Genomic DNA, 15,356 nt, shown 5'->3' with positions numbered 1-15,356 from the left:
GAATTAAATATTGTACTTAAAAAAGATACAAATCACTATAAGAAATGGAAGCAAACAGGCTTAATATTCAAAATTAAAAAACAAAAAATCAAATGCTTATGCAACTAGTTTTTGTTGATTTTTTTTTTTCAAAAGGAATATAGTTTCTATTACCACTCTGATACTGTGAAAATATATTCGTATAAATTCACTTGCATAAAATTTGTTATTATTATTTAATTAATTTTGATTAAAAAAAATTAAATATATTAAATTTAAGATTTATTAAAAAATACGAGATGATTGTTTAAGATTTATTGAAATTACCTAAACTAAAATTAAAATGTAATTAAGTCCAAAGTAAAAAAGACGATAATGATATTTTAATTTTAAAAAAATAAAGGAGAGAAAAAAAATTGAAAAAAGAAAAAGAAAAAGAAAAAAGGACAAAATCCTCAATTTATTTTTAAAATAGAGTTCAAGCTTTACAACAACTGGTGGCACCCACTTGAATTAGAAGATTCCCACTTTAAAAAACTATAAATTTTGTTAATAATCAAGAAAGTTATGATTACTCATTAATTCTTTTTTTTTTTTTTTTCTTTTTTCGTTTGCCTTTTTTTTTTCCCTTTTTTTAATTTATGTTTCCGATGATCATTTTCTATTGGTTGGAAGATTATTTAGCAATGGAGTTATTAGTTTCAGTAAGCGAGTGGAAGTGAGATCGAAATGTTGTGCAGAAGAATCTCCAGCAATGGCGATTCTGGATCGGCTCCAGTGTACCTCAATGTGTACGATCTGACTCCCATTAATGGCTACGCATATTGGTTCGGCCTCGGAGTTTATCATTCTGGTCTTCAAGGTTTCTTCTAATTTCTTCTTCTTCTTCTTCTTCTCCTGCTAATTCTCCTGGAATCTGCTGTTTAGATCTGCATTTCAGATGCTTAATCTGGATTTGGTAATTGTTGAGTGATGAATCTACTTTTGATTAGTTATGTTTCTGTTTGGTTAAGTGAGAAAATGTGGGGGAGGGGGGAGGGGGGAGGGGATTGAATGTACTTCTAAGTTTTTGCTTAATGTATCCTTGTTTGTTGTTCTCGTGAAGTGTGATTTCACTCTTGTAGAATTCAGCTTCTGTTTGGCTGGTGAGAAAATGATGGAAAATTACATGAATTTCTAGGTTTTTGCTTTTAGTTCACTTAATTTGTTTGTTCTTGAAGTATAATTTGCTCTTGGACAAACTTTCCAGCTGTATTCTTGACCTCCATTTTGACGGATTCTGTTTGGATGGTGAGAAAATGATGGAAAATTAGACGAACTTCTAGGTTTTTGCTTTTAGTTCACTTAATTTGTTTGTTCTTGAAGTATAATTTGCTCTCAAACAAACTTTCCAGCTATTTTCTGGACCTACATTTTGAAGAATTCTGTTTGGATGGTAAGAAAATGGAGGAAAATTGGATGAACTTCAAGGATTTTTTAGCTTTGTTCTTGAACTATAATTTACTTCGGAAAATCTTTCCTGGTGTTTGGGTGTTGAGAAAATGAAGGGAAAATGAATGAACTTGGAAAAAAATTTCTGGTGTTTGTCTGAATAACCTCCATTATGAATCCGAAACTGAGTAAATGTATGGGATTCTGATGCAGTTCATGGAATTGAATTTGCATTTGGGGCTCATGAATATCCAAGTACAGGGATATTTGAAGGAGAACCAAAGCAATGTGATGGATTCAAGTTCAGAAAATCAATTTTGATTGGGAAAACAGATTTGAGTGAAGCAGAAGTGAGGTCGTTAATGGAGGAACTTGGTAAAGATTACAGAGGAAATGCTTATAACTTAATCACTAAAAATTGCAACCATTTTTGCAACCATGTTTGCATCAAACTCACTGGAAATCCCATCCCAAGTTGGGTCAATCGCCTTGCTAGAATTGGTAAGCTAAAATCCCACCTTCAATTATGTTTTGATCTAAATTTACATCTCCTTTTCTACTTCTTGCTGTTTTTTCCCCTGTTTATTTCTCTTTGAATGCTGATGATGAACTTTAGTGCTTTTATATATCTCTACTTTTAAATATTTTATTTTTAGTCCCTACATCTTTATATTAAAAGAAAAAGTATTTTAATCTTTTTACTAATTTAGTGAAGGTTAAAATACTGTTTTTGGTTAATGGAATTTTAGTCTTTATATATTTTTTTAATTAAAAATGACTGAAATTTTCATGTAAAGAAATATAATCATGTATTTTAAATTTATAGTGAAAATATTAATTGATAAAAAAGTGAACAAACAAGGAGATGGACCTAAATTTAAGTTTTATTAAAAATACAAGAATTAAAATTAGACAAACTTCAAAATATAGGGAACAAAATAATATTAAAATCTTTAATAAATTATTTAATAAATTCTTACTAGAAATATTTTTCATATTTTTTATACATTTAACTTACTGAATTTATGTTGGAAAGTTTGCGATCTCACGATAACTATTTGGTTTTTGGATTTTTAAAATCATATTTGTTTGCAATTTACTTACATAGGTTTTTATTTGACTGTCAACCATATTATAAAACCATTTTTTTTTTTTATACTTTGACTTTGACGTTAGAAACATGGATAATAATGAAACGCCAAAATGATTATGAAAAATGGCTAATATAATGTAGGTTCTTAAGCAATAGAATGCAAGGATAAAGTTAAATTTAAACTCTTTTTTCTTTTTCTTTTTTTTTTCTGTGATGGATTGTTTGAAATTAAAGTTATTTTTGTTTTTAAAATTTTGCTAAAAATTCAATCATTGTACTTAAAAGAGATGCAAATCATGGCAAGAAATGTGAATGAAATAGACTTAAGTTTCAAAAATAAAAAATAAAAAACCAAACGATTATCAAATGGAATCTAATGGGTGAAGATTAATTCAACTATATATCATCTACAGATTGCATTGAATCTTTCTATCATGAAATGCAGGATGGATTTGCAACTGTGTGTTACCAGCAACCTTAAACTCCACAAAATTCGGTCAAAACAGAGTGCAAAAGAAAACAAGTGAAGAAAAACAAGAAAAAGAAGAAGAGAAGAAAAATGAAGTAATGCCAAGAATCCAAACACCTGAAATTTCAGCTTCTAATTCTTCTTCTTCTTCTTCATCTTCTCCAATTACTCTCCGTCGAGGCAGAAGCCGAACAAGACGTCCTCGTCTTCCAACTTCACCATTGATTCCCATTCCAACTTCTTAGAACACTATTATTAGTTTGATTAAATTGTAAATTTGATCCCTATAATTTGAAGAAAGTTAGAATTTAGTTTTTATGATTTGATCCTCATAAATAGTTCCTATCAATGAGGATTTCCGTTGAGATTAAATTCTAATTTTCTCGAATCATAAGGACTAAATTTACAATTTAACTAATTAGTTATTAATTACCCTTCTTTGTCTCTCTTTCTTTCTTTATTTTTTTTTAAAAGGTATTTTTGGGGATATATCAGTGATTATGTAAATTATTTATTATTAGGTAAAGTGGGTTGTTTGTCTCTGCAATGTTTTTTTCTTTCTTTTTTTTAATCCCACCATTAAATGTCTCCATTTTCTTGGATTTGGTTGATCTGCCATTAAAGCGGTTCTAGGCTGGGACCTGGGTTTTTAATTCCCAGGTGAGATGTGGATTTGAATCCAAATTTGGATGAAATTTCTGAATGGAGTAAATTCATTTTCTTAGTGTGACAAATATGACCCTGGAATGCTCTTTAGAGCGGATAATTTCTTTTTTAGATTGAACATCTCGTTATTGACCTCTCAAATGTATGTCGAATATACTTATAATATATTAAAATATATAATTATACATTATAGGTATGATTTAATATGCTAGATGGTATATTATATAAAAAGTAATGGTTTCAAATGATAAAATTGTTGGATATATTTTTCAAATATAGCAAAATTCCAAAGTTTATCAATAATAGACACTGAAGCTATTTATGTCTATCAGTGATAGATAGTAATAGTTTATCAGTGTCTATCTTTATCTGTCACTGACAGTGACAATTTGTTATATTTGAAAATAGTCTTTGTACATTGTTTTGTTTACGCACCTATCAAATATACTCTAGTTTATTTCTAGAATGTTCAAATATATATTGAATATGTTATGTTATATATATCAAATGTACTTTGTTTTTTCTTTGAAGTTTGGCGTTTCTTACTTTTGTTTATGCGAGAAATAATTTTTGGATTTTTTTTGAGAAACTTTAAAATATTTGTTTTTTTTAAAAAAATGAATGGGAAAGAGGGCTGAAAAAATAAAATTGGCTAACTTTTTGTGTAAAATAATAATCAATTGGGTTATTCATATTAAAAATAATAGTTTATACAATTGTATGTGTCTATTTATTTAGACTATATGGGTAGAAAGCCTTTTAACTTATTTTTTAAAATGCATTTAAATCTAGCTAAAAACATCCCATTCAACCTGAAAATTTAGTAGTCACGAAATTAATATCAACTAATTGCTGATGTTAATTGCGGATTTTATGTTACCAAACATATAGGTTGGTTTTTTTTTTCCCTTGAAATTTTTATTTATTTATTTTGAAAATTTTGGATGCCTAGATGTTATACAACAAAAGATCGTTAAAAAAAACTAAAATAAAATAAGGAGATTTAGTTTACTACCATATAATAAAATAATTATCCTTTAGAAATAACCTTTTTGAAAATTACCTCAAATCATGTAAAATAACCCTTAATATTAGCCTCGGAATGGGCAAGTGTTCTTTAAAAGGGGGGGAAAAAAAGCAAAAATAACCTAAAATAAGGTGCAAATTTGCAAGGAAAGTTGTGCCCTTTATTATGCATTTGTGTTCCACTTTTGTGACATTGGTGTTTCTACTTTTGCTCTTTTTGAATGCTTTAAGCCTAAGGGTCAAAAAGTTTGAGAAATTAATTAGTATTATTTTTTTTATTTATTTATTTGTGTGTGTGGACATTTGAGGCAACCTACCATACCATTCATTCACTTTCAAACTAAAAACATTTACTCCATGTGATAAACCTTTTGCTTTGACTCATTGATAGGTTTTGCTTGTAAATATTATTTTCCTTCATTTTAAATTAATGTTTGATTTTTAATTTAGTATTTGATTCATAAAAGATCTCACTTTTGTAGTGACTTTTGTCTTTCTAACTTGGAGTTTCTTTTATAATTGTTGTATGATGATAGATGTGTTTTACACTTTTGCTCTACTTAAATATATATTTTCAAATATTTTTATAAACTATAAGCGGTTGGAAAATGTCCTAAAATTTATAGTTTGTCAACATTAAACATATTTTATTCATAATAAAGATGTTATTGAGATTTTTTCAATAAAGTTGTTATAGAATTTGTAAATTGCATTTATAAATTCCTAAATCCAATAAGCTAACGAACCCATGGTTATAACATGAATACTTAAATTTTATGTAAAGACACAAAGAGGATCAAGTTTTAGTATATAGCCAAAATGGTCTATAAGTATATAGATAAAGTTGGGTACCTTATCCTGAGAACACTATGGATGCAACCCACTTTATATATTGATACAAACGATGTGATCCCAAAGTCGTTCATGTGAAGACATATGAGTGGAGGCATCCTATGCAAAAGATGTTTGCATAAGACCAAACCACGAAATAGTCACTTTTCTTTATAAAATCGTTTACTGTCAAAATTGACTATTTCAATTCGATAACTTAAGGTAACCCAATCTCAATCCTGAACTAACTATGAACTCCTGTTTATTCGGGATTATCCTTTAATCTGCATAGGTGAGAATGACTCAATATTTCCACTCAACAAGCCTCATATTTTAGGGGTAAGACCAGACAGGTAGCTGGAGACATAGTACTGCAAGACGGAATTTACTTCCATCTTAGGGTTAGCAGATAGGTTGTTTCCTTAAGCACTAACTCCTGGTCTTGAACAAAGAAGGCTCGCCCTCTCTATGGCTGAGAGTGACTCAGTTTATTGGTAGGACCATAAACCAACTATTCATTAGAGGATCAATGGAAGTTTAAGAAGCAAGATGTATTCAGGGGTAAAATGGTAATTTTGACCTAGCTGTAAATATAAACAACCTGTGAAGGATGGATTTACTGATTATGGTTAAAACAAGTGGAAAAAAATATATCTATAGTGAGGAGATTGCAACTACCAAGCTATAACAGAGTGTCTCAGTAGTTAACGAAACGAATATTGATTGATTCAATTTAAAGAGTTTAGCCAGTCAATCTCAGATTGTTGGAGCTCATGATCTGTAGGTCCATTAAGTCTCTCTACTAGCTCCTAAAGGGATTAAACCTTAGAATAGCATGTCGAGAGAATTTTAAATGTTCAAATTTGATTTAGGGTATGGATTATTAGGTCCTTCTGCTAACTCATAATTATCATTTTAAATGGATTTGGAGAGTTGAAAATATTTTAATCTGATTTAAATATAATTACATGGATATGGATTCATGTTCTAGTTAGGTGTATTATTAATTTAATATTTGATATTTAATTAAATTATTCACTTATTCTTTTTAAATTAATTTTATTGTAAATTGAATTTATGAAATTCAAATTGTAAAATTAATTTTTTTTAATTAAATTAAATTAATTTAATTTTTAAAATAAGTAAAATTCAAAATTGGTTTTAATTTAAATTAGTTTTAAATTAACAAATGATTACGAAAAAATGGGATAAGCCCACTAAGATGGACACCTAAATGCAACTCCAACTGTTTCCTTGTAGTGTAATTTGATTTGCATGATATTTTATATAAATAGTTATGTTAAATTTATTTAAAAGGTTCATGTATATCAAATAGCAAGAGAGATTTTTGTAAGACCCTAATACTAAATCTAAGGTGGAAGGTTATTTGGAGAAGGAAAAATCCTAAGTAATAAAGATATTGGGGCAAGCTGAAATAGTGAAAGCATTAGTACTAAGTTATATAAAAATAAAAAGGATCAAAAGGTGGCAAGTATTTGGGAATACGACCAACACATGTGGAGGGTCTAAGCACATTGAACGCAAGGCCTAAGAGTGCGTGGGAGGCTGGCTTCATGTTGCACTAATCTTTGGATGCAAGAAGGTGTGGGCAGTGGCTGTGGGCTTGTACGCATGAGCAGCTAACGCAAGGACATGCACAAGGTATGTGGACACAAGGATAGGCAAGGACGTGGCCAAGGCATGCGCTGGAGGCATGCGTCAAGCGGCCATGCCAAGCGCCCCTGCCTATGCGTCGAGTGAGCATGCTAGGCACCCAGCCCAAGCGGTCAGCCTATGCGTCGAAGCGCACTGCCGAGCAACCGTGCATCGAACGCCCTGTCAAGTGCCCATGTGGCCGAGCGAGCCCTAGGAGCGATGGCTAGCGCCTATGCCACATGTGCATACATCGATGGCATACGTCTATGATGCGGCCATGGTAATTCAATGCGGCCAAGCGCTTAGGCATCGATGCAAACCAAGGCATGCGGCAAAGGGACTTGCGGCAAAAGAAGTATGCGTCGTTGGCCGAAGGCATGCATCCATGGAAAAGGCTATGCGTCAATGTCATGCGATGGTTATAGTCTCCTTGTGCGTTAAGTGAATAGATGTATGGACGCATGGACAAAAGGAAGGTTAATCGATGGGAAAAGAACCCCAAGAGGAGATGAAAATATTCAAGAGATACGTCCATAAGCCTAACAAATTATATAGATAAACATTTTTAAGTATAAAGTGAATGAGGTGGCGAAAGGAGGTTCATACAAAGTAATCCCATCACTCTAAGTAGGAGGTGGAAGAAGGAGGTTACATGCAAAAGTAGTCTTATCACCCTAAGCAGGAGGTGAATGAAGGAGGTTGCATGCAAAATAAGAAATTTGGCTGGCAAATTAAGGTGAAAACAAATCATGGCTTTGCTGGAATAGGCTTAGTGTTGGCAACCTTAAAAAGGGACAAATGTGGGTTGAGTTGTCACAAGGAGGTGAACTTGGGATGGCTATAAATAGAGGAGTTGGGCGAGAACAATTCATTCATGCCATCACCAAAATCTCAGTGTCGAGAGCTTATTTAGAGTATTAAGTTTGAGTATTGAGGCTGCCAAAATAATCAGGGTCCGAAGGAGCTGAAGTTACGTTGATGAAACTCTGAAGCTAGCCCAGACGCATATGCCCAGCCAGCCAACGCAGCGCGCGCCTTGCACCTAACCAACGCTGCGTCCATCCATCGTAAAGGGCTTGTACGCATGAGCAGTAACGCATCGACCACGCACTCCAGCCCAACACAGCAGCCTACCGTGTGACGCAGCACACACACTCTGCACACTGCCGAACGCCCCAACTGTTTGCCAGACTCCTTGCGCTCACACAGTTAAAATAATCTCTAAAGGGGCTGATTTTAAGATTTTGGCTGAGTTTGGAGTGGGGTAAGCTGGTACTTTTATTATATAAAGGTATTTTGGCTATTTTAGTATTATTTATTGATATAACAAGTATTAATTGAGAGATTTTCATTGATATGGAGGAAATCTCAGGAAGATACTCTCAAAGTAGTTTCAGTAGAAAATCTTGCTTATGGTGAGTGGTTATTAAGATTTATGCATTGCTATATGAATAAATGCATAGGTATGTACAAGATGCATGATTATAATGTTATGTTACTTGCCATGATATTGTCTGTGTAATTACTATGGAAACTAAGATTATACCCGAAATACATAGTTAGCATGCTTAAGAGTGGTACTTGACGGGAAAATATAGTCGACTTCGGTCGGCTGGAAATGATAGTCAATGACGATCGACAGGAAATATAGTCAAGTTACCTAAGCATAGCTAGCGAAAAAATAGTCGATGTGCACATTGGCGGGAAAACGGGATATAGGAAAGTTTCCATGAAAAGTTGTTATGATTGTTAATATATACATGATGTGAACATGCCAAGTATAGCATGTGATTGGAGGATAACAATTGAATAGGATTACACGTGATCATGCATAGATTATAATGAAATTGTGATTATGTGATTGACTTCCCAAAAATATGTTTTATTAGTAAAGCTATTGTTATATAAAAAGGCACCACTCACTGGGCTTATTAGCTTATGCTTTTCCAAATGTTTTCTTCTACTTCTTCCCCCCCCCTTCAGGTTGCAAAGCGGAGCACTCAGAGAGGAATCAACAACCACCAACACACCAAGACTTGGTAATTTCTCAAGGCATGGCCCGGATCATGTAATAGAAAAGTATAGGAAAATTTAGCTACATGTATGAAATTTAGATAGTTATTGTAAACATGTTAAGGCTTTTAATAGATGAAGGGGGAAATGTTAAATTAAAATATTGTTTTAGAATGGTACTAGTATGTCTTCATGCTCTATTCTAAGTCTTGGGCTAAGGCTAGAGAGGGGGGTGTGACAATTTTAGTTGAGTTTTCTGTAAAACTTTTCCAGATAACTTAAAACTCTCCAACTCCAAATCTGACCTTCAATCCATCTCAATTTGAGTTCCACCACTCAATCTAAGCCCAAGAGAATAGTAGAGAAGTTCTTGTGGTTGTCTATAACAAATTTACAAGAAGAAATTCGTGGTAGATTGGAATATCAAAGAGATTCTTCAAAGGTTGTTCACTCTAACCCTAAACTTTGGAAATAATCATGAACCTGCATGCTAATCTACTAAAATTGATATAATTAGAGTGCTTCGGATCCTAATAGCTTCTATATGTTGAATGTAAACTCCTACAATTGGTATTAGAGCATGTTTTAAGTACTCAATTCACGTTAATTTTAGTTTGGTAGGTGTTTTTCATGAGTTGCAAAAAATGAGTGTTGAAATGGATAAATTATTATTTTGGCATTAGATTTCTCTTCAATCTTGATTGGCTCTTTGATTATAGGCCTTACTGTGTGATTAAGAGTTTGTAAATTTGTTAGAGTCAATAGAGTTGCAACTAGGCTGTAATTGAAGAAGATCAATCGAAGCATCCTTAGCAGCAGAAACATGAAGGTGAAGTTACTGCCTAACAGTGTTGCAAAGCAAACGTTGTTCTTTAGCCAACCCAGAAAATAATGAAAGAACCCATGGCATTGCAATCTGGGATAAAGCGTAGTAATGTTGTTCATCCCAGCCTAGAACACGCATGCGCAAACGGACCGACGGTTCAACTGAACTAGTTCGACCGATTCAGGTCTTGGAGGTTCAGTTCAACCTGTTTCAGATCAGTTCAGTTCAAATTTCTTCCTTCGAGGTCCAGTTCGGGTGATTTGGAGTCGGTTTGGGTCGGTTCGGGCAGTTAAATACCTGTATTAAGTTTTTTTTAGATTTTTGCTTGCTTAGGATGCCAAAACCAATCCATTTCAGTGTGTTTAATTATTTGTGCATTTTGAATGTTTGTTTAATTAAATTAAATCTTGTATGCGTATAAAGTATGTAATGTAGATTTAAAATCCCACTATAGGAAGCATGTATCATGCATTGAAAGTATGTTATAATATAATATATAATATGCATGATTTAAGGTTTCATGTATTTAATATAAGTTGTTATATTAAATTGTGGAATGCTTGATGTATGTTATAGCATATCTATAGTTTTTAGGGGTGGAAACAGTTCGATTTGATGGTCAAACCGAACTGAACCGAATTTTTTAAAATGTAAAATCGAATCGAACCGTATATATGCGGTTCGGTTTGGTTTCAAATTCGGTTTTGGCATTTTTAAAAAATCCATGTTATATTCTTTTTAATTAAAAAACGGTTCGGTTCGATCTGGTTTTAAATTCAGTTTTGTTCTTTAAATTAAAAGCGGTTCGGTTTTAAATTTGGTTTTACTCTTTTTTTAAATATATAAATATATAGTTAAAGCCGGTTCGGTTCGGTTTCAAATTCAATTTTCGAAAGTGAAACCGAGCCGAACCGAATTAATTCGGTTTCAAAATTTCTTCAAACTAGATCGAACCGTATTTTTCGGTTTCACTGAGTTTTCGATTTGATTCGGTTTTTAGAAATGGTTCGATTTTTGCGGTTTGAATGACCACCCTAATAGTTTTATAAAGTGTTATAAAATGAATTAGACATTTAAAATCTATAACAAAGATAAGATGCATGCTCACTAAATAACCACTTGTTTAATAGTTAAAATATATCGTTATCTTGTAAAAATTTGGTTACAAATTCAACCGGACTATAATCCTATGTAAGGCTGGAGATACTTAAGTTGACGGTTTATGGAAAAATTGCTACCTGGGGATTATAGCTGATTTTATGAGTATGTGTAAGCAGTATGGTGTAATAAAATATTTTTATCACTTAAACATCGCAGTTTAAATCCAAATATAATCATTATACTTAGATAACCACCTGGACTAAGGGTGTTTCTTTTTCTAGAATATACCTAAGTAAAGAATATACTCAAACAAATAGACCACTTCAGTGGGAGATTAATGATACATATGATATATTATTTTAGCTCTCACATCCCTAAGAGTTCACAACGTGAGATCCATACTCGGATTCGTGTTGCTTTTACCGTGACTACTCTATTCGAAAAGTGTTTGTATGGGTCAATAACAAGGTGAATAGGGGAAGTAGTTCATAGTAAGTGGGTGAAGAAAATGTGTTAATATATCCTACAGTCTTTTCCATTAGTTTGAATCGTGAGATTCTTATGTAGCACATGTTGTTGTTTTAGGCAGCATTCGCTAGTCGTTTTTCAACGACTATCCCCTCGGAGGGCTGTAACATAGGATTTAGAACAACTCAAACTTCAAAACTGAATAGGGTTTCTTAGTTTCATCTTCAACATTGTCTTCCAAATCAGGTTCTTGTTGATACTATTCTATGAAATCTGAAATGGAGGGTCATACTTATAAGAGATAGTAAGTGTTAGTTTTTGACCGAAAACGGTAACTAAATAACTAATGGAATAAAGAGTTATTCTGAAATTAGTATTTAGTCAAGAATGTCTTGCGTCAATGAATGAATATTTGACTACTCCTTAGTAGCATCTATTCTGATTCACTAAAGTATCGTTACAAATAAATAATAAAATTTAGGTACATTATTATTTTTGCTAAAATGAATTTGGAATTAGATACGTTTTTTTTTATAGAATTTGTTTATGTTTTAGCATGTTGAATTCGATTATCCATATTGTAACTTCTAATAAATTTAACGGCGAGGGTTATTCAAACTGGAAATCAAACATCAATACAATACTGGTCGTAAATGATTTGAGGTTCATTTTAACAGAGGAATGTCCTTCAATTCCCCACTCAACTGCAAATCGAAATGTTTGGGATGCATATGGAAGGTGGATTAGGGTTAATGAAAAAGCTTGAACCTATATCTTAGCTAGCATATCCAATGTGTTAACTAATAAGCATGAAAGTATGGTCATCGTTAGGGAGATCATGGAGTCATTACAGGCGATGTTTGGACAACCATCCTCATCCATTTGATACGATGCTATTATATACGTTTACAATTCCTGAATGAAAGAAGGGACCTCTGTTAGGGAAAATGTCCTGGACATGACGATCAACTTCAATATTGCAAAAGCGAACGGTGCTGTCATAGATGGAAAGAGCCAAGTCACTTTCATCATGGAATCTCTTCAAAGAGTTTCCTAACATTTAGAACAAATGTTGTGATGAATAAAATAGAATATAATCTGACTATTCTTTTGAATGAGCTTGAGACTTACCAATCCCTAATGAAAAATAAGGGTTGGGAAGGAAGTAAATGTTGTTACCCAAAGAAAATTTCAGAATGAATCGACAACTGGGACAAAACTTTATGATAAGAAGTCTGAATCTTCTAAGGATAAAAGTATCCAAATGAAGAAGAAGGAAAAAGGAAAAAAAAAAGACTCTTACAAAGAAAAGCAAGACAAAGGCTGCAAAAGGAAAATGTTTCCATTGCAATGAAAATGAGCATCGGACAATGAATTGCCCTAAATATCTTGCTGAAAAGAAGGCAGAAAAGGCAAACCAAGGTAAATTTGATTTACTTGTAATTGAAACATCTGAAGTGGAAAGTTCTCATTTGCTCTGGATATTAGATTTAGGCGTGGTTAACCATATTTTCACTTTCATTTAAGAAACTAGTTCTTAGAAACAGCCGACAGAGAACAAAATTGCTTTCAAGGTGGGAACATGTGAAGTCATTTCGACTCGTGCAATGGGAGATCTCAAGTTAATTTTTGGAGATACTTACATTTTGTTAGAAAATATATATTATTTACCAAACATGAAAAGAAACTTAATTTTTATCTCATGTTTATTAGAACATATGTATAGAGTTACTTTTGATGTCAATGAAGTGTTCATTAGTTCAAGAGGTATTCAAATATGTTCCACTAAACTTGAAAATGACTTATGTGTGTTAAAACCAACTAAGGCAAAAGTTATTTTAAATATAAAGATGTTTAAAACAACTGAAATGAAAAATAAGAAACGAAAAATTTCTCCTAACGCTTATTTTTGACACATAAATCTCAATAGAATTAAGAGATTAGTAAAGAATGGACTTTTAAGTCAGTTAAAAGACAATTCTCTACCTCCGCTAAATCATGTCTTGAGGAAAAAAATGACTAAAAGATCTTTTACAGAAAAATATCTAAAAGCCAAAGAACCTCTAAAGCTCGTACATTCAGATCTTTATGGTCCGATGAATGTTAAAGCTCAAAGAGGATCTGAATATTTCATGAGTTTTATTGATGACTATTCTATTGGGTTGTATGTCCTAAAACTCGCAGTTTGTAAAGTTAAACATTTTTTTTTCTATTAAGATGTTATTCAACATTTCTTCAATAAAATTGTTATTAAATTTGTAAATTGCACTTGTAAAGACTAGATCCAATAAACTAAGATCCATTATTATTATATGAATACTTGAACTTTATATAGAGACACAAGAGTGGATCAGGTTTGAGTAAATAGTCAAAATAATCTATAGTATACGAATAAGGTTAGGTGCCTTATTCTGGTAACACTATCGGATGTGGCCTACTCTTTAGTTGTTACAAGAAGTTGTAAAGTGCTACAAACAAGGTGATCATGATTCGTTTATGTAGTGACATGAGGAGTGGGGGCGTCCTGTGCAATGAGTTTGCACAAGACCGAACCAAGAAATAATTCACTCTTACTTTATAGCGTTGTTTACAGTTTAAAACTGACCATTTCATAGTGATGATCTAGGTCACTTGACTTTAATCCTGAGCTAACTATAAACTTCTATTTATTCGGGATTATCCTTAGATTTTTATAGGTGAGGGTTGACTCAACAGCGCTAGCTCAATAAGCCTCCCATTTCATGAGTAAGATTGAGTAGATAGCTAGGGACATAAGATGCAAGATAGAATTCACTCCTACCCGCTTTCAAGGATAGTAGAGAGGTTGTTCCTTTAAGTGCTGACTCCAAGTCTTGAACAAGGGGTCTCACCCTCTCATTGGTCTGAGAGGGACTCGGTTTGATGATCGGATTATAAACCAAATTGTTCATTAGAGAACCATTGGGATTAAGAAATAAGAGGTAATCTCAGGGGCAAAATAATCATTTGATCTAGTTGTTATTATGAACAACTTGTGAAGGGTTAACTTACTAATTATGGTTATATCGAGTGGACACAATATATCTGCTATGAGGGGGAGTGCAACTACTGGACTTTAGAGGAGTGACCCAGTAGTTAACGAATGAGGGTTAATTCAGTGTAAAAAGTTTAGCCAATTAATCTCGGATCGTTGGAGTCCATGATCTGTAGGTCCATTAAGTCCTCATACTAGCTCACAAATGGAATTAACCTTAGAATAGTGTAATAAGTTAATTTGAATCGTTCAAATTTGAATTAAGGGAATTAGTAATTATATGTGATATAATTATACGTTTAATTTTTTGGAATAAAATGAAAATGAAGAATCGGATAATATTTAAATATGATTTAAATATTAAATTCATGAATAGAGATTCATGATAAGTTGAATTGATGTTTAATTTAATATTTGATATTAAATTAAATAAAATTGATTAATTAATTATTAATTTTATTACAAAATTAATTATTGTAAAATTAATATAATTTCAATTTTAATTAAAAGAATTAATGTTGAAAACAGTATTTAATTTTGAAAAAGGTTTCCAAATTAAAAGGAAAATCCCAAAAAGTGGGATTTTTCCACTTTCAAAATGAAGCATCTTAGTCATGCTTCAACTAAAATTCCACTTGAAATCTTCAAGTAGGAGGTGTTATAGTTTGGTACAATGTAATTGCATGACACCCCTACATAAAAACACACAAGTATCAACTGGAAATGGCCATGCAAACTCAGAGAATTTGTTGAGATTTGAAGCTAGAAGAAGAGTTCTTCAAGT

The 15,356-nt window shown here is 32.3% G+C and overlaps 1 protein-coding gene across 2 annotated transcripts; it reads left to right on the top strand.

The window, feature by feature from the left end:
* The first annotated feature begins 576 nt into the window (after positions 1-576).
* Positions 577-3,706, top strand: LOC120073160 (deSI-like protein At4g17486). 2 transcript variants are annotated; one of them, XM_039025828.1, is made up of 4 exons: positions 577-841; positions 1,624-1,911; positions 2,949-3,263; positions 3,352-3,706. In XM_039025828.1, exons 1-3 carry the CDS (start codon positions 709-711, stop codon positions 3,215-3,217), a joined length of 690 nt encoding a protein of 229 aa, XP_038881756.1. In that variant the 5' UTR covers positions 577-708; the 3' UTR covers positions 3,218-3,263; positions 3,352-3,706. The 2 variants fall into 2 exon arrangements, with proteins under 2 accessions (XP_038881756.1, XP_038881748.1); XM_039025820.1 differs by having other exon boundaries at positions 2,949-3,706.
* Positions 3,707-15,356: the final 11,650 nt, after the last annotated feature.

The sequence above is a fragment of the Benincasa hispida genome, chromosome 1 (assembly GCF_009727055.1).
Source record: "Benincasa hispida cultivar B227 chromosome 1, ASM972705v1, whole genome shotgun sequence".
NCBI lineage: Eukaryota > Viridiplantae > Streptophyta > Magnoliopsida > Cucurbitales > Cucurbitaceae > Benincasa > Benincasa hispida.
Note: the sequence above shows the minus strand (reverse complement) of the source record. Positions and strands in the feature narration are given on the sequence as shown.